Raw genomic sequence first — 19,528 nt, 5'->3', positions numbered from 1 at the left:
TACTTACTGCTACTACTAATATTTTCTCTGGGTCGCTTTTGATGAAAAAGAATAAAGGAAGCTCACACTAACGCGTAAGACTTGAAGGTAGTGAAGCTGTACGCAAATTCACGACCCTCACGAAGGTTTAAGTTTACGATTGCAGCCGATGCGCTTCTTCTTCGTTGCTGCAACAACCTTTACTCCATCATTGCTGTAAGTGTGAGCTGCTTTCATTTTTTTGGAAGTGATAATCATTGGACATCACTTTGAGTAGCCTACACTATGACGTGACATGTCTTTCTTGTTCCAAGCAAGTGTTGTCACGATTACGGTGGACACTGGAGTTTTTTTTTTTGCCTATTTCTCTAAGTGGGTATGCTTGACAATGTGGGTATGCTTGGCCCGCACTCGCGTGTGTGCTGCGCTCGGCAGTTTCTTGGTATTTTAACTGCGGACACGAAAAATACAGATTTGCTAAACAGCTTCGGTGTTAAAAGCTGATGCATTGTGTGTTACGGGCATGTGCAACTTCGTGCACACACACTCCAGTGGTGTACATTTTGTGCTGACTGATACGTCTGTGCCAAACTGTACACAAAGGATCTTCAAGCTGTTGATGCTGTCAAAGAAACCAGAGAAATGCATGGCATGCGCAGACAAGGTCCTGTATTTAATCGTAGCAAGAAGTACTACTACATGGGGCAGACTGGTTGAGCTTCCCAAACACGCTTGGTACAAAAGGCTATGCAGGAACTACTGACTAAGCACAGGACCTTTTTAATGTATAGCACTCTATGCAACGCCAGATGTGCTAGCCAGATGACTAGAGAGACCATTGAGCTGGTTGAAGCAAGTACCTTGAAAGCAGTGCGTTTGTGCACCGCCAGTAGCGCTTTCAGGCAAACGGGTAAGTAATCTAGCAGATCGTGAGGGCTTTGCCATAACTTGCATATTGTGCGCTTGTTGTTAAAGCATTCTGGCTGTGCCCTTTTAAACGTGCAGTGCTTTTATTTTTTATTGGAAGCGTTAGGTATGTTGGTTAAAGTTTCGACATCCATAATGGCGCACAAAATGGCTGAGTGCTCAAGAAAAAGGGTCATAAGTGCTGGGAATGATGGCATGTTTTTCACGGAAGCTTCTGTACACTAAGTGAATGAATCCAAAAGAGTAAAATTTGCACTGGGTGGTATTCAAACCAGGGTTCTCTTGAACAAGAGATGAGCGTGGAACCCAGCCCCACGTCCTTGTTGATTCCAGCGATTATTTTGACAAGGGCTGAACCATGCGAATGTGTTGCGGTTCTCGACGTAGAAACGTGTTAGGGACATGTACTCACTACTACAGAAGAAATGTGAACACGGTAATCACACGGTTGAAAAGCAAAGCACGTTCCCATGAATGGCATCCTTTGAAAAAGGATTCGCCAAACTTGTTCTAAGTCACACAAGGCTTCAGGCATAGCGAAGCTGGCGGATTTCTTTCTATGTAAGCACTGGAGGACACACCACCACGGGTTGCATTAGGTTTGAAATTGTTTATTTACATGTTCCGTCGTCGCTGTTGTGGTAGTCCATCTATATCGCCGTCTGCCTTGTGCATGACTGCCGGTCCCAGATCGTTCTGTCCACAGGCTTTCACATTTCTCCCGAATTGCAACGCGTCAGCATATGCTCTAGAACCGGCAGCATCCGGCTTCGCAAACGGCGCATGTAGCGCGTGCTCCTCCCTTGAGGTTGGACGCCCGTGAACTGTTTTCCCGGTATTTTTTTGCGAACGCCACACGCAAGTCGGGACGACGCCGGGCGCTCCTTGTGAGGCGTGTAAACGGCGGGAGTAAGTATGACCCGGGGTTTTCTGGTGACACCGCACACATTACGGCCGGCAACAACGTACAGTTTCGCTGTTAAAAAAAATGGCTCGTGATGCATGCCCTAATGCGATGTTTGAGCGCAGCGCGAACTGCAGTCTTCTCGGCTACGAAGCATATCTGCTGCATCTCGGAAGCGATCGCGTCATCAGTGAACGCACGACGGCGCGCTCTACTCTAGCAGCGCGTCGCCGCCGCTGAGCATGTCTCGCGCAGCCTCCACGTACTGCCCCCCTCACACTTTTGCCATACTTTCCTCTTCCGCTTTCCTGCTCACTCTACTTCGTCCATCTGTGATGTCCTCTTCGTTCACTCGGTTACAACCACGGCGACGAAAACTTAAGGAGAAGCTGCGCTCTAAAAAGATAAAGGCAAGAAAAACATTTAAAAAAAACAAACAAATGCGGCAGGCAAGGCGCCTTGAACCAAACTTGTGTCGAACCGAGCCACCGTAACCGCGGTCAAACCTGGCTATTTGTGCCTGAAATCCCTCCATGTTGGAACGAGATGACACGCGGCCAAGACTAGTCCATTCTCGCAGCCAACACTATCCGACATTTTTTGTGCTTGTTTCGCTTGTTTGCGGTTATTTTGCGTGGTTCCGTTTGATTCACTTGCACCACGTGAACCAGTGCCATTCGTTTTATTAGTTCAGCTGTCTGGACACGGCAGGGGACGAAAAAAAGCGGCCGGAAACTGACCATGGCGGCGACCCGTTGCTGCATAGAGTCGTGCCCTACTAAAAAGGGAGATTGGGTGCCACTTCACAGTTTTCCCCGCGAGAACCCAGCGCAGTGCCAAGCATGGATTAATTTTGTGCGCGCTACAAGAGGTGCAGGCAGTGCATGGACACCTCTCAAGGCCAGTCGATTGTGCGGGCGGCATTTTACGCTGGAATGTTACCGGTCAAATTACGTATGTACACCGTTGCTTATGTCGGCGCGAGACGTGCCTTGGCAGCTGTACCCCAGGTGGCTAAGACCAGACTCTGTGCCCACTGTGAACGGCGGTCGTGACGTCCGTGCAGTGGAACCCGATACGAGTGTGAGTACCAGCGTTGGCAGTGCAGTCACGTGATTTCCTTGGCACATGCCTCGAGAACCGTGACCACACGTCGCCGTCTGCGACATTATCGCGTAATTTATGCCTCCCAAAGTGGCCAGTACTAGTCATGGTCTACATGATTTGGAAATGGTCCCCAGCACTTCAAGACGACCTTCATATGGACTGAACCCCCCTTCCCCTTTCTTCCCCCGCTTGCTACAGGCCTTCCTTTCCATTCAAGCCAGGGATTTATACACCCCTTAGAAAGATTCCACAACCATGAGCACCCCGCCCAAGGATTTATGCACACACCCCCAACACCCCTCCGGGAGGATTTCGGCAACCCCCAAAATCGAAGTTCTTGATAAACCCCTGAATCACGCTCTCAACAACAAAAGCAACCTTGCCATGCCCCGCGATGCCACGAGAGCGCGTGGCATAGTGTCGTCTTATCGCTGCCTGTATGAAAACATTTTCACGTTGCAGAATTGAACGGTCAGGAAGGAGGCACCATGTATTGTCTTGCCGTTGCCTGCTTGAAAACATTTCAGCGTTTCATAGCCAGAAAGGCACTACGCTGGAAGGACAAAAGCTGTGCAACATGATGACCAACCTTGACCCTTCTCCCAACCCCTCGTTAATACATGGTGCTAAGGTATGCCACCGTGCCCAGTGTGGTGCAATGGACCTTTTTCCAGTAGCGATCTGCGCATGCGCGAGCTGCCGGCACGCCATTCTTGGCAGGCGCCTCGGGCAAAATAAACAAAAGGGCGCCCCTCAGTTTTCTGCTTAGGGAGCGGCTATATACACTGCCTAGCGCTGCACGTTTTCTTTTTTTTTTTCCTTCCCTTTCGACACCTCGTGGTGGGTTGGTACGTCCACACAATAATGGCTTTCTAAGGAAAGGGGCAAGGACGTTTGAGGCTTGTCACGCTGCCAGCACATTGCTGCCAGTGAGGGGGTAACGAAAACGAAAAAAAAAAAAAAAAGAAAAGGGGCGATTTGAACACTGCAGATCAGTCACGAGAACGCGCGCCTGCTACCGTGACATTCATGTGAGAGGTACGGTTGACGGGACAGTGCGAGAGGGACCGCAGGGCCAGGATATTTCATGCACGGGTTCCCCGAAAGCCAAATATTTCTGGAGACGTTCCCTTACTGCCATTTTTAGTTCGCCGTGGCAGCCGCTAGAGGGACCGGTACTGGAAAAAGGTGCATTATTCTGGCACTCGTAGTCATTGCACTGTTGGTCTATGTAGGCATTTGCACCATGGAAGGCCAAATGTTGTGGCAGTCGCAGTTTATGAGGCCACACTGCAAGTGATTTTGATCATTAGCAACTCATGAAAGGGCACCAGGTAAGTGTAGTTTATTGACTACTGCTTATTAGCGGTCTGCATGGCTTGGACATGTACTGGCGGCTTTTCACACACTGATTCCTGGTTGCTTGCCCCGTTTTGCTAGAGGCTATTGCTCACAGAGTACACTTGTGGCAGCTCATATATTCCTTGATACGCGTTAAAGGAGTACTGACACGAAATTTTTATGTTACGTTTTTTTCGCTGCTATGCGTGCCTACCAGCCCACTAATCATAGAATGACAGATTAGACGGTCGAGCGCAGCGTAAACATTCATTTACGGCGTCGTTTATTCTTGCCTGTTTCGGTTTCGACAAAAAAACGCCGAGCGGCCGCCATGACAGCATGTATGACATGGCGTCACCATTCTTGCCGTATCGCTGCCTCTCTGGAAGCGCACGCGAGCGAGCGCACGCGCGCGCCCAGACCGGCCGAGGTCTTCGCCGTCCCCACAGGCCCGGGCAGCATGACGTCAGTCCCAAAACCATGACGTGTACACACGCCCGAGCAGCGCGCGCCAACCACAGCCAGCGCGTCGGCTTCGTCACGGGAGCCCCGACGTCGGCAGTTTGGGGCATGTAGCAGTTGATGTCACGTCGGCCCGCTCTGGGCTTTCTCGTGCGGGCGAAGATTAAAATGGATTTTAAATATGTTTCGCTGAACGGTTGCTGTTGAAACTTGCTGGGAGATATCTCCTGATAAAAAGGAAGCGTTTTACATAGCTATCTCAGCTTCGAAATTTCGTGTCAGTACTCCTTTAAGGTTGTGCACATATTCCAAAATGGCGTACTATTCTTGTCGGCTCCTAGTTTTGCAACCGTCTAAACAATAAATGCTTTGTGCAGCGTCTTGCCTGCACCAAGGTCCTACTCCATGGCAGTCGGCAGTTGAATGAACGCCTTCTTCCACCGAAACCAGGTTTGTTTTTTAATAGACATGTACGGTGATTGTTTTTTGCGTTTTGCCTTAATGCCCCTTTTGCGGAACTGATATACATTAATGCAACATTTGTATTCTTCATTCACTGCTGCTTATAAGTGCCAGAGCTGTTTCTCAGTGGAAGTATGTGTACTAGCAAAATGCTTGCGCTCTGCTTTGGTGTGCACGCACAGATGTATAGATGGTATTCACTGAAAAGTTTACTGGTCAGTTTCTTCGCTTGGCAACACTGGAAACAGCCATGTCTGTGCCACTTCGGCCGCTGTGCCGCACCTCTCAGAAAAAAAAAACACCGGCATGCATTGCCTACCCTTTTCAGCCTGGTTTTCGGTGGTGGTGTCAACAGAGATGTTATTAATCGCACTCACATTGGAGTCGAGGCATTATTTCACGTTTGATGGGGGACAGCTTGGAACATCAAACACACGTATGCTCAGCACAAACAAGTACCGCCATCTCGCGGAGCCCCACGTAACCAGTGACGGCACACACAGGGTTGCCCGCATGCGTGCCACACCAATGAATACAACCTATACAGGGGGCCGCAAAATAAAACAGACTGTGTAAGCTGCGCAAGAAAAATATCAGCACGCCACTTCCCTGCACAGTGCCTGCTGTGTAGGTAGCCGAGTGTGATTGTGTGCTTTTTGCTAGGCAGTGTATGCCGACTTTCTTGGGGTCTGCCACTGCGATAGGGTGCTCGCCTTTTGCAGAACGAGCAGAATGATTATTGGAAGATGTGGCGAAGCCACGTTACGGTTCGCATTTGGCTGTAAGATAATATATTTGTAGCACTTGTAATATACCATAAAAACGTGCAATTCCAGAAAGCATTGTGTATTAGTATAACACCTCTAAAAATGAATAGTGGTAATGACCGCAGTTACGACTACACTTCCCCACCATCGTGTTTTAGCTGTGTCCGAGAAAACCACTATGGATTGCGAAGTGCAAAGCTGCAGTGCCCAAGAAACCCTGCTTAATTTAATCAATGTGTAGCATCTTGCAGCTTAGATAACTTCACATCTTTGCTGTGAATGCAGGTCTACTTATTGGGGTACATTCTTTTTTTTTTTTTTTTTTTTCGCATGGTCAGGGTCAGAGGTACGGACCACTGCCAGCCAAACTGTGGAAGAAGCTCCAAGCAAAAGGCGGTGTGCACAAAGCAAAAGGCAAGCGCAAACGCAGTGCTGCGTGGAACGGTACTGGAAGACGACGCAGTCTACGTTGGTCGTCAAAACAGCGAGCGTCAAAACACAGACGAGATGCGTAAAGAGAGAACAAAATGGTGCGTCATCAAGGTTTTTCTTAACCAGATTAAGGTGTGTGTGTGTGTGTGTGTGCATTTGCGGGAGTGGGAAACATGGTTGTGAAGATGGACTGCCACTTTGAAGCGCTTAGAGCCAGCAAAACATAGCTTAAATGCGTCCCGTATAAAAAAAAAATTGCTGTTCAAAGGGGAACTGAAGACGACATTCAAGCCTGTCCCTTTTTAAAAAGACGATGCCGGTTTTATTGCCTATTTCGAAGCAATGATCAAGATATTAAAGGTAACAAGTGAAGTAGTGGAGACTCAGCCATTTTCACGGCTTGCCCATAGGACGGTACGGAGTCTTGCTTGAGCTGCTGGCAACAGCTGACCAAAGCCACTGCCAAGAAACATTACTGTGCAGTTGTGCCTGTCGCTCTGTTCGGTCATGCAACTTCAGTGCTTCAACACTGATAACTGTGTTTTCAGTGTTCCCTGTATTGCATCACGGCTGCTGCCATCTAGCATGATGATTTTTTAAAGCGAAGCTTTATTCTTCTCACTGGTGTCGTTGCACCCTAATACACCCTGCAGAAAAGCCAACTTTCTTTGATGATGATTATGAATGATCGTTGGTGAAGGGAAAGAAAAAAACAATTCCCAAGGCGGAAATCGAACCTGGGTACCTCGCATTATGAAGCCGGCATATATCTGGTTGCTCCATTTCGACGTGGCCGAGGCGGTTTGGAAAACTCGGACAACCACCAAAGAATTCGTACCGAGAAGATTGGCGTTGATCTGCATGCTGCAACGCTGTTAGCCGCAAGACGTTGGGCCTAACTTCTTATTTTGAGGTTTAGGACGTCGAGCCTAATGTTACGTCCTGGGGTTTAACACCTCAAACCGGCACCCACTCAAAAAATTGCTCACTGAACACCAAGCAACAGGTACCAATTTGCACCATACACCCGAAACCCAAACGTTAGGCCTACGGAGTGCACGCCTGAGAGTTGGTGTGTATTCTAGAAGAGTGATGCATACTTCCAGAGTAGCATGTACTCGCAGTGTGGGATTGGCCAACCAAAGAATCCATCACGAGAAAGCTTTGCGTTCAACCATCGTCGTCGTTAGACGGAGGGGTGCATGTTTTTTTATCATTTATTGTATTTTTCCAGTTAAGGAAATGTCTTTTGGGGCTGAAAAGGAGTTGACTGAGTTATCAAGAGCTACTTCTTTCAAACTGAACGAAAGCCATATTTTGACTTCCTGGCCCCTTTAAATCTTGCCTTTTGTACCTGGTAGGGCAGGGAGCAGGGACTGCAGAGAAGCTTGGAATAGAAGGAACGTCGTGAGGTTTAAAGGAGCACTGACACGAAAATTTTATGTTACACTTTTATTGGTTTTATCGATGCTTAATGGTCTGGCGAACCTGAAACAGCGCTTCCAATACTTCAGCGCGCGATAGTTAATTACATTGAATGGTCTGAAAATCGTTTGTTTCAAATTCCCACTCTTTCATCCCGAACGGCGCATATGACAGAATCCCAGCCTGACCTCACCGCTTTGTGCGGATGTCACCGGCGCCTGCTTGAGAGGGTGTTGCGCCCGCTCGCCGCTCGCGGGGCCGTGCGCGTGAAGTGACGTCTCGAGTGTTTGACGAGCGCTGTCGCGTCACTTCTTTTGGGTTCACAGGGTGATGTCGCGCTGATGTCCATTTGCTGAGTGCCGCTCCGCACGCTGCTCCGTCGGCGCGATAAATGAGATCCAATTGAACTATGTTCTTCGCGTCACAGGCCGCTCATATTTCAGCCAGGGTATTCTGTTGAGTGAAGGAAGCGAACTGTGCAATAATATTAACGCCGAAAATTGGTGTCAGTGCTCCTTTAAATGGAACTTAAATGAAAAAAAAAAGTGTACCCAAAAACATGTTTTTGATCAAAGTGAACTTGGCATGTTGGAATGAAAGCAGGAACATTTTTTTGTTCTCGTGGTCCCTTGAAACAGTCACTTGACCTATGCAACACCACATGTCAATCTACTGTTGCAGGCACGTAAGATGGATGTGGACCTCTTGGGAAAATGACAAACGCTCAAGCTGCCAGTATTGATGTCTGTGCAGTAAGTAACATAAACAAACTAAGAAAAGAAAGAAGGGAATTTTTTTGGCAGGTTAAGTGCTTGGTTATGGGCGCTGTCACTGGGAACAGGTAGGCTCCTGGTAATGCCCAACGGTAAACCTGCTGCTTGGAAAAAAAAGGGGGTGTGCAGGGGAGTGACTTAATTTTTGTATGTCATGTGGTGGTTGCGAAATTTTGATTTCAGTGCTACAGCTTTCGACATGACTGCCAGTCATAGAAAGCTCGTGGAATTGTAGTGTTAATGTGGCACAGCAAACTATGCTACCACGTGTGGCATGGGTGTACATTCTTGACTTATTGGTGCGGAACAAACTCAGGACAAAAAATGAGGTTTTTGCACTGAGTGAGGCGAGGTAGATGTACGAACGGTATTGCCTAATTCAGTGCACTGAAAATGCGTATTACGCTGCCACACAGCCGCACCTTTTTCTACATGTAGGATGCTTGCCACGTGGCTCTTAAATGTGGAGGGTTGCTACAGTGTAATCATAACTGGGACTCTGGCAGGACTAACTTAGTCATTAGCTAACTTACATGAATAAAAAAAAAAGGGATTGGCGTTGGCTTGACAGTTGACAACCTGTTCCTGTCCCATCTTTCCTTCTCTCTTTGAAGACATTTCTTCGCAATATCTTTTTCTGTCAGATGTATCTGCGGGAATCTTGGTGCAGAATTGTGTCTTCTGTGGTGCCCTTAATTGCCTCTCGTTCAGATGCGTGCTTTTCTGCACGCCCTCTCCTGTAATGTATTTGTTTTTACTTGCTCCAGGTCTTGTAGGGTGAAAATACTGCAGTCGCCAGGATGGCTCTGGATTAGCTGTGGCAGCCGTGCTGACCGCAAGTGGGCATCGCATTCGGAGGTGGAGTTTGGTTACTGGTACGTGTTTGAAAACTCTGTCTAGCACACAGTGAACCTTGTTTAAAGGCAAAAAAAAAAAAAAAAGGATACAGAAGCATGTCTAGGGGCATTTTAATAGACATTTCTTCAGGAAGGGTGCTAAAATAGAAAAAAAAAAAAAATAGCACGAGGGACAGAAGCATACAGTACTGAACTTTAGAGCTTGTGTGTGCAGCCTCATCATGACCCTAACACTGTTGTCAACAAATATCATATACAGTTATTTTTGTAGTGCAAAGATAACAAAATATATAACCAACACTCAACCTCCCGTTAAGCTCGCAACTTATGGATACCATCATTTTTTAATCGTGCCCTCACTTGAGCTGTATATGCCAGGCTTTGGGCTGTTAAAAGTTCTGCTCAGAAAAACGTGTTGCTTGGAATAAATCCTGGCTCTCAGCTCTGAAACGGCTAAGTGTGGAGTATATTATCACTTATTCTTCTATTCCCATCTGGTTCATATCTGGCGAAAAGCAGAGCAATGTTGTGGAGCTCGCTGTTCATAGGTGTCTCTGGGTGAATCTGTGCCCTGTGCGAGTGCGTGTCGTAGTTGGTAGATCATGAAGGTTTGCAACCGATTTCAACACTTCAAAAAGGATGCAGAAAAATAGGAAGAAAAGGAAACAGCAGGGAGGGCATGCACTCGCAAGCTAAATTAGCAAAATTCAAAAGTTCAAATTTTGGTTGTTTAGCACACCAAAGCCGCAGGTGGGCTACAAGGAGCCATAGGGGAGGGCTCCAGATTAATTTCGACCATGTGGGGATTTTTAACGTGTGCCGAAATCTTGACACTGCCCTTCCATCAGGAAAGCGGCCACAGCAGCGTGGTTCGAATTCACATCCGCATCCTTCGGCTAACCAGCTCAATGCATTAGCAGGGTTCGTACGGGCTTCAAAAGCAAATATTCAAAGGTTTTTAAGGACTTTCAAGAACCAGAAAACACATTTTCAAGGTCCCCATCTTATGTTTTATCTGGGATTATTTATAACTTTTTCAACAAAATGCAAAATTTTGATATTGCCTAGTACCGAAGAACATTATTGCATATTTAGATAAGAGCTATGGGTTCATGAATGCTCCCCCAGCTTTATTTTTTTTTCATAGTTTATATTTAGAGGTTTTTCCTTTTTCTTGGTGTTTTGCTGAGGCTGTTTGATTTCAAAACTTAGTTAATGTTGCCTGCATCTCCTGCTTTGTCAGCAAGAGTATCAGCTGAAATTAACTCAGCAAGTGTTGCTGGAAGGCAGGATGAACTGTGTACACGTCCACCATTTGCACGTAAAAGCAAACGCAGATGGAGCGTATGAGGCACAGCAAACATGCAATGAAAGGCCGTCCACAGACTAGATGGAACATGCAAGATAGAGAACAGAAGCCGGCTTTCACGGGATTGTATCGTGACATGAATTCTATTGAGGAGTGCTGCTCCCAATGTTGCCTCGTAATAATGAGAATCCACAACTCGTAATTTCACGCAATACACTGAAACTTGATTGTTACAATGTTTCTGTACATTTTTAAAACCTAAAATTCACGACAAACACTTTAAATTCTTGCGAAAAGATAGGGCCATTGGTTATCTCCAGAAAAATCGAGGATTTTTAAGGACCCTTAAAAAATTCCAGGACTTTCCAGGCCTTGAAATTTACACTTCTAAATTCAAGGGTTTTCAAGGTTTTCAAGGACCTGTGTGAACCTTGATTAGCCTTTGCACCACTGTGGCAGGTACGTGCTGAATTAGCAGAGTGGCAGTGGTGAACTGCTGTTTAAAGGGCATGAAGATGAAAAAGAAAGGCAGAGAACTGCAAAGAGTACAAATAACTTTCAAGAATTCTTACCATGTGTGCAGCCAATGCTACGCAGTGTGCTTAATGTTTAGAGGGACATGCTAAGGATGTTTTCATTAGGCTCTTTAGTTAATTTCATGCTGAAGAGTGATAGAAACATCCGAGGGTGCAAATCATTCCGACTGCTGTTTCTTTTTGTTTTGCAGGCCAAGAACACAGCCTTAATCCCAGCGTTAAACGCCTCGACTCACGTGACGCCGCTTCAAACATCCCTCCACGGCAGTCAAGCAGGTGTCGGAGGTGCTGACACCAACAAATCCAGATTTCAGCAGTGGGACCACTTTTCCAGGACGAGTGGCTGCTTTGGGGATATTTTTTTGCACTATTAAACTGCTGCTGCCGTCACAATGGGTATATTTGCATTTTCAGTGCTGCAATCTGTCAGAGTCCTTTTAAAGGGGGCCATGACGAAAGGGGCAGAGGCTGCTTTGTCCTGGAAACAGTAGTACCAATTTTGTCGCGGACTTTAGACAGACAATGGAGATAGTGAGGAAAACACACGAAGCAGTGTTGACCCCCCAGCCACTTTCCGGTGATTGTCATGATGTCTCAGAATGTTCATTGTGTGATTGGTGGCCACGAACCTGGGCGACAGCCAAGAAACATGACTGGGTGATGGTAGTGTGGTTTCTACTTCCGTTTGATCGTACCACTCCAATGCAAATGTGCAGTTAACACCCTGGTAACTATCTTTTTTAAGTGCAGAACACTTTAGGGGCTCGCCTTGTCGTCGTAGCTCACTCGCCTAACCCAAGTAGAGCCACACAGCATTCTGTCGTCGCAACATAACCCAGAGGCTTCAAAAGCCAAGCGGTTTATATAGTCATAAGCGTGCGAAACTCGTGAGCTGCTGGCGCTTGTCGCACATCTTTCTGTTTTTTAGTGCAAAGAAAACTGCAGGTACATTTGAGGCAAAATATACGTAACTAAGCGGCAGCACCTGCGTTCATATAGTTATAGTTCGGAACGCTCGTTGGGTTGCTTTTTATGGTAGTAAGTGAAAAAAAGTGGCCGTGTAACGCCGGCACGTGCGGGAGGAAAAGCAAGCACAAAAAGAGCAGAACTCCCGCTGGCGCAGTTTCAGGCAGGGGGCCCCCGCACGAGCACTGCGAAGGCGGGAAATTTGAACTGCATTGGGTGGTAGCAGCAAGCGGATAACGGCGCTACAGCCCATCATGGTGAATGAGTGCTCTGCACTTCCGACAGCTTTCACATTGAGTGGAACGGCTTTAATTTTTTTTAGTGCTGGCCCATACTATGTCACTTCTGCTCATAATGCGTCACTGTAGCATGATATTTGAGCTTCTGACCACTTATTGCAATATTTAGATTACAACAATGCCTATCGTGGCTGAAATGGAGCTGAGTGGGTTACCAAAGGCTAGTTATTTTAACCTGAACAAAGTTGCATTTTGTGTTGAGCAACAGGCTAGGTACTTTTACTTGTGCTTCAGGAATCTCCAGTGTTGAAGGACGGTGGAGTAAAAAAACGGAATGAAAAAAAAAAAAGGCAAGCAAGGAGAGACGAACGAAGGTTTACGAGGAATTTACAATACTCCTTGCTACGTCACGTGCACACAGTTGAAGCTGCTCATATTGAACTCGGGTATTTCAATCGTTGCTTGCACCGAGTAGTCTAAGCATTCACGTGAAAGTAACTAGTACACATCCTAGGCTTTGTGTACGAGTCATCTGACTGTTTTCCGATCCGCTTTAAGCTTAGTCTGAGTTCAACTGTAGCGAACATTCACCCATGACACCATAGGTGAACCTGGTTTCACTGTGCAAGTGCTAGTACCAACAAAGTTGCAGTGCATTGCATTCGCGCTGCCGGGTTTGTAAAACTTGTCAACCCGCAAGTTTAATTATGTAGTTGGTTGCTCGGCAAAAAATGAGCTTTCAATTCCACCAGTCTGGCCCACAAATAACTACTATGTTGCCTTTCGAGACGTCAGACTTTCAAAAGGTCTATAGCACGGAGCAAGATGTCTATAGTCTTAAAAAAAAAAATGGTTATAATGGTCTCGGCAGTTTCCCTGCTGTGGAGTTATGAAAGTATGAGCAGTAGCCTTGCATCAAACCAACCTTGTCACGAACAATGTATTGCGCATGCTCACACTTTGAACAGGCTTATGCACACCGCACCATTTGGATGCTGAACCCTTGGCTTTAACCCTATTCAGCAACTATTTGGTTCTCAGATAAAATGCACTGCTGATTAATTATTAGCTGCTGTACAACCAGCTGGGAGCTTCCTCACATTCCGTTCTGGTGTATGGTGTTCACACGGTGCAGGACTTTAGACCGTTTTCATGCACTGCCACTGAAGCATTTTTTCCTGCCCCTACAAGAATTTTACGTCATTAATTGGCACCACATCTTTCTCTTTCTTTTATTTAATTCGTTTAAACTAACTAACTAACTCGCTACTGTTATTTGGAATGAAGAGTGTTGGGACATGTTCTGTATGCTATCGTATTCAGCTGGGAGGCCACAAACTCTCCTGGGTTCCGAAGTGTTCCACCTAGAACGGTCTGTTCAGCTGATGCGTCTCGTGTAATCACTTGCGCAGCTTTCACAGGCTTGTTACACGATTCCTTCAAGTTGGCTTCCAGAAGACCAAAGTGTGATGTGGCAGACTACGTGGTTGCCAGACAACGCACTGTTACTCATCGACGCACGCCTTGCGAGGTCCCGTGCGTCGTTACTTGTCCTTTGAAGGCCATCGGCAACACCCGTTTTGCTTCCCACTGCAACGATGCTCGGAGCCTTGAGTGTTATCACACGAGTGTTGTCACTTCGTGGATTCGGATAGTTCGTGCATGCACACACGATAGATACTCCATACTTATTTTGGTCAGTCTTTTCCTCCTTCTATGTCGGTGTGGGTGGAAGCCCCTCTGGGTGCTCTGCGGGCAAGCCTTCTTGCTCTTTTACGTCTTAGAGCCAGCTGTAGCTGTTGTTTTAAGCTGCGGTGAGTGTTGTCGGTCTGCTGGTTAGTCGCGTGGCTGGAGGACAGAGCTTCTCTGGACTTGAGCGAGGTGGTGGCAGTCACACATGGTGTTGAACAATGGGTTGGCCGATCTTTGCTTTCACACCTCTGCGCTATTGATGACTGGTTGGCCGTCGCACTTGATTCGGTGCTCAGTCCAACATATGTATCCGAGAAGGCATCGTTTGGCAGAACTGCCTAGAGGAAGGAATGGTTATGTATGAACACTAAACATGCTTTTTCTAACTATAAGAGCTGTCATGAATAGTCAAAAGAAACAACTTGAGTCAGTTCAAGTGCTATCTCTTGCTTACAGTAGCAGTCGAGAAGGCTCATTTGCAGAATCAAACAGTTGCCACATGCACATTCAGTCCCGCAAATGCATTCTCTTTTAGCAATGTGCACGGATTTTCAGTGGAGGATGAAAGGTTACATTTTGAAGGCAGCCAATTTGCTGTAGACACAAAGCGGGCATACCTTTTGTGCTATGCAGAGAGCACGACCTCCCTGATACACAGTGTAACACAGAGTTAATTGTTACTGTAAAAATTTTGTTCCTGCTTAACACATTGCTCCTCATCTGCAGCTCATTGTCTGGCATTTACAACTTCTGCTAATTGCCAGGGGAGCGGGCCGACTGCTGGCCTTTGATTACAATTTCTAGTGTGACTGAAGCACACGGTAGGATTATGTCGCAGCAAATGCCTGCATTAAAAAAGAAAGAAATAAGCGACACAATTTTTTTGTTTTAACAGATACGCTTCTGCAGTGAGATTGGAAATGCGATGTGCCAGGGGGATGTGCCTTTAAAAGGGGTACTTCACCATTAAGCCAGCCGCTCTTTACATGTTTAGACCATAACAAAACAGGTGTCATGAGCAATACCTGGCCCTCTATGACCTTCTGCTTTTGTTTGCACCGTTGAGCCGACACGGACAAAAGCAAGCAACTCTTGAGTCTTTGAAAACGGAAAAGTAAAGTTAAAAGAGAGGAAAGAAATCCAAGCACTGGACTCAAAAACCAGCCGTGGTGCTGTCAGTAATGCAACAACGCATTGCGGGACAACTTCAGCCGAACCTTATTTTTTTCCCCATCAATTTTCAGGGTACGCCAGCATCACTTACCAGTGTCTCAGCATCACGTCCTTTTATGGCACAAAGGAACACGCTGGTTGCATTGGCTTCCGAGGTCCATGTACACATATTTATCTGTGTTGCCACCTGCAGAAATGAAACGGGAAGTTACTACACTCCCTTTCAGCAGTAGTAGTAGTAGTACTAGGCACCACCTAAACTCACTGGAACTAAGAAAGTACCGCCGTCTTTGGGTGGTGCATCGAGAACAGCGGTACCAGATTTGGTCCAGCACTGCTGGCACGTCGTCTGCTTCGCACAGAAATCGCTGCTCGCGCGTTCTACAACTGGTGGATAACCCCTTTTTGGGATGTTACATGTAATTTGCAAACTAAATAAAAAAGAGGCCACATTTTAGCACGGTAATGATATTAATGCCAAGGGCAAGTAACGCGCTTTCCCGTGCACCGTAAAATCACTGCAACTTCGTGTGCCGCAGAGTTGGCACTTTTGATTTCTCGAGCGCTACAGAATTCTCTGAAGATGCGACTCGCATCTTAATTGGTGCAGCAATACGTACGGCTTTGGTCGCCTCCGGACTTTCCATGCTTGAAGATGCCAAACAGGCAAGAACATTGGTTCGTGGAGAGTCTTCACAAAGTAACCTGTGCGTGAAATAACAAAAAAGAAAGCGTTAAAATCTGCACCCTACAAGCATAACACTCAAGAAGCTTTGTGTGCCATAAAAAAATTTTTGTAAGCAAGCTACTGCATCATGTTTAGCTATCTTTGCGGGTATCATGTACGATAAAAAGAAAAAAAGGCTGCCAAACCATGAAGCACTAGTTTCACCTTTGACAGTTGTCAGCAGTGGAGCTATTGGAAAGTCCGTACGCGGCGGGGAATATCGTAGGTATGTAGGCCGGGTTCCGTGGGTCATTTGATTTCACACCACCTGCAAAATGCTTGCTGCAGATCCTGCTGTTCTTTGTGGGCACCCAGGGGCTTCCGTCTTCCCTGAATGCGCAAAAGAGTGACAACTTGAAAGCACGTGCAAAAAACAAATCCAGGTGACTTACTATCATGATAGAACGTATGCTTTAAGCACCAAACTGCAAGACACGATTGTGAGCAAAGAGAAAACAAACCCAAACATTTAAAGCAAAATTACTCATTAAAACCAACGACTTGTTCACTGACATCAGGTACAATGCGGCCAAATTGCTTAGCTGTTAATTTTCCAGCACTACCAAGAAGCAAATTTTAAGCTCAGCTTGGTGCGTAGTGATATTTTAGGCAAGCATGTTTAATTCCCTGGCAAATGAAATTTTTTTCAAGCATTGATCACACACTGCCTGTCTGATGTAATGTAACCTTCATAAGACTACATAAACTAGGCTAACGCTGCTGGAGCTCACATGATGTTTTTAACCGAAAGATAGCAATTTTGGCCCTCGTAGAAATAATTCTTAGTTTAGACGTAAATTGAAGCCAGCATTTCTCTAGCTTGTGTTCCTCCCATTCTATTGTGAAGTGAACATCGCAAACCAAGCCAACAGAGAGTCAAACAAGAGCGTGCAGGGCGGGCGACTGGCTTTGTCGTGCAATCGCAGTTGCAAGTAGGCGGTCAGTTGGAAAAGCTACCAGATACGGTTATTTTATATTTAAGTGCCTTTGTCTCACTGTTTTTTTCACAGAGATGCCTAAAACGGCTCCACCGGTGGCATTTTACAATCTATAAATTGTGACGTCACAAGTAATGGTGTGAAATAATGTATGGGGGACAGCAATGCCATTTTCATGCTTGCAGCATTATCTGCATTCTTGTTAAACAACTGCTGCTAATGTGGCTGTGTATTTTCATTTTCAGCGCTGTTGTATAACTTGCTGTTGCACCTTGGTGCCCCTTTAAAGGGGTCTCAAAACTCGTTCTTCTGTAATGCTATGAAGCACATAGTGTGCTGCACAGTCTGAGTTATAGCAAAAGAGCATGTTTCTCTTCCACCCCTACACCGTTCATAGAAAGTACCGCTATGCTGACTTGGTGTAGTGACTGGCTGGTCTTCTGCTGTGCTTCTCAGCTAAGACTACACCATTTACACTTTGACTTTACAGTATGATGGCAACGTGTTGTACATGCGATGAAGTTGCCCAAGAATTAGTGGGAAAAGGTGCTTGCATATGGTGGACTTGCATAAATTCAGTCTTTCGGAATTTCGACAAAACAAATTTCCAATGCGAATGAAAATCAATTTGTGTTGTGTTCGGAACTTTGGCAGCATTTTGGTGGTCACTCCAGTTCCAGCTAATGGAGCTGTAGCGATTCAAGCATCCATTAACAGAGCCAGCGCCTCAAGTGTCAGAATGACATGCTGGGGCATGCAGAGAGAAAATAAAGGCGTACGCCCGTAACAGTGTGGGCCCTCATTCACACAGCCGTCACCTTCTACGTCACGGCACTGTCACGTCAAAAAACCGTAACGTAAACGTAAACGGAGTAGCGTTCGTACTGGAGCTCTCCATCAGGGTACAGGGTCGTCTGCCTAGTGATCAGTTTAGCCTAGAATTGAGCGTGCTTAATCTGAAAAGTAAAGAGAATGGCTTAGATTTTTATGTGTGCTCACTTTTCGCTAAATTTAGCCATAAAAATTTGTTTTCCGATTGGCTGGTTTACCACGGGGCGTGGTCCCGTCGCGTTGACGGGACGGAAACGTAAGAGCCCGGCTTCCCATCACCGTCACACTGTTTTCGGCGAGAAATCGCCCGAGAAACCTTCACCCATGACGGAAGACGGTGACGTGACGGTGACGTGACGGGGTAAAAAACGGCTGTGTGAATGATGCCTGGGTCTGTAAATCTGTGTGTGTAATTCAGTCCTCTCTCGCAAATGAGGAAGCACTGTTAGAAAGCGTAAGAAAGTCAGTTTCACCAAGCACTTCGGCACATACCCTGCTCAAGGAGCTGTTTTGGTGTTCCATGCATAGCTGTGGCCTGCACGCAAAGGAGATGCAGACCCCAGCAGCTTACATGGTTTTTATACAAAGTGCGTGAATTTTGGATACCAAAAAAAAAAAGCATAAGTGCACCACAGCTTGTGAGTATATGAAGTCGAGAGGGTGACGGAAACCTGTCTTGCTGGAAGGGCACATTACACAAAAAGAGATGCCGACTTGTTCAAAAAATCATTCTTGGCTCCTAGCACGGAAGCATTGTTCATAACGAAGACATCACCAGATTTGCATTGTGTTCACTCTATGCTTGTTCTTTGCAGCAATTACTCAAGCCCATTTAAACGAACCAAATCTGGCGATGTTTTCATCGTGAACAAATTAGTCTTCTGTGCAGGAAGCTGTAACGTAAAGAATGACTTTTGTAGGTGGCAAGTAGACGATGCAAGGACGATGCATTATGTGCAACCAGCAGTGCATGAAGAGGTGAACAATGGCAGAGGTATCTGCACTGTGACACGTAAACAAGGTGATGATGTGTGAAAGCAGCATGTGAAAGATGGCGAGCATTCGAGATAAGGGCAGGAAAGAGGTGCAAATTCTGCAGAATAACTGGTTTGCGCTGTTCACGAAAAAGCAGTTTTTTTTTTACTTTTGTCAATACATTTACTAAGATCGTTGAAGCCATTTTATTCTTCTACAGCACGGAATAGATTGAGCACGAAAAATAAACAAGAATTTCATAAAAAGCACGGGAGGGGGGAGGTAGGCAGAGGGAGAGGAAGGTGCGCTTCCATCAACTGTTTCCGGGTGCCATGCGGTGCAGCCAACCGCAAAGGACTGCCGCGATTTGCTTGTGTGCCATGGAGGAATGTTGTGTGCGCACAAAGACCTTATCGACCTTATTCTGAAGCCGCTAAAACTCTGTAATGAAGCTCCCTACCTCTTTCGGCGGACGGCGGCGATCCACCGTTCTCGCCGTTCGTACTCATATGGACGGCCAGGGAACGGGTAGAACCTGGTTCCTGGGGAGTTCTTGTACGTATTGGAGCACCCCACCACGCAGCAATTGTTTTGTGACATCTTTTAGGATTTTTGCGCGCAGGAACGGGCAGAACACGAATACAAACACGATCAGCTGGCAAGCAAAGGCGCTGTAACCCGCCAAAGATTCGCCAAAAAGATCCCA

At 46.4% G+C, this 19,528-nt stretch overlaps 1 protein-coding gene and 1 long non-coding RNA gene across 7 annotated transcripts; one reads left to right on the top strand and one right to left on the bottom strand.

The window, feature by feature from the left end:
- The first annotated feature begins 2,347 nt into the window (after nt 1-2,347).
- LOC144145893 (uncharacterized) lies at nt 2,348-11,674 on the top strand. 4 transcript variants are annotated; one of them, XR_013317624.1, is made up of 6 exons: nt 2,348-2,893; nt 5,098-5,170; nt 6,288-6,479; nt 8,488-8,558; nt 9,347-9,454; nt 11,473-11,661. It is a non-coding gene; the product is annotated as an uncharacterized LOC144145893 (long non-coding RNA). The 4 variants fall into 4 exon arrangements; XR_013317623.1 differs by having other exon boundaries at nt 2,349-2,893; nt 8,488-8,541; nt 11,473-11,674; XR_013317626.1 differs by having other exon boundaries at nt 2,349-2,893; nt 8,488-8,541; nt 9,347-9,437.
- Nucleotides 11,667-19,510, bottom strand: LOC144145879 (THAP domain-containing protein 1-like). 3 transcript variants are annotated; one of them, XM_077677711.1, is made up of 5 exons: nt 19,283-19,510; nt 16,244-16,408; nt 15,972-16,056; nt 15,443-15,538; nt 11,667-14,516 (listed from the first exon to the last, which is right to left on the bottom strand). In XM_077677711.1, exons 1-5 carry the CDS (start codon nt 19,420-19,422, stop codon nt 14,184-14,186), a joined length of 819 nt encoding a protein of 272 aa, XP_077533837.1. In that variant the 5' UTR covers nt 19,423-19,510; the 3' UTR covers nt 11,667-14,183. The 3 variants fall into 3 exon arrangements, with proteins under 3 accessions (XP_077533837.1, XP_077533838.1, XP_077533839.1); XM_077677713.1 differs by having other exon boundaries at nt 14,331-14,512; XM_077677712.1 differs by lacking the exon at nt 15,443-15,538.
- Between the last annotated feature and the right edge of the window lie 18 nt (nt 19,511-19,528).

The sequence above is a fragment of the Haemaphysalis longicornis genome, unplaced genomic scaffold, assembly GCF_048455015.1.
Source record: "Haemaphysalis longicornis isolate Haplotype H1 unplaced genomic scaffold, Haemaphysalis longicornis Haplotype H1 scaffold_7, whole genome shotgun sequence".
Classification (NCBI taxonomy): domain Eukaryota; kingdom Metazoa; phylum Arthropoda; class Arachnida; order Ixodida; family Ixodidae; genus Haemaphysalis; species Haemaphysalis longicornis.
Note: the sequence above shows the minus strand (reverse complement) of the source record. Positions and strands in the feature narration are given on the sequence as shown.

Excerpts from the sequence above, each read along its gene's own strand:
- LOC144145879 (XM_077677711.1), bottom strand. The coding sequence starts at position 19,422 with ATGTCACAAAACAATTGCTGCGTGGTGGGGTGCTCCAATACGTACAAG. Across the intron at positions 16,057-16,243 it reads ACTGCTGACAACTGTCAAAG|GTTACTTTGTGAAGACTCTC; the intron begins GTGAAACTAGTG and ends TTTCACGCACAG. Across the intron at positions 14,517-15,442 it reads GACGTGATGCTGAGACACTG|GCAGTTCTGCCAAACGATGC; the intron begins GTAAGTGATGCT and ends TCCTTCCTCTAG.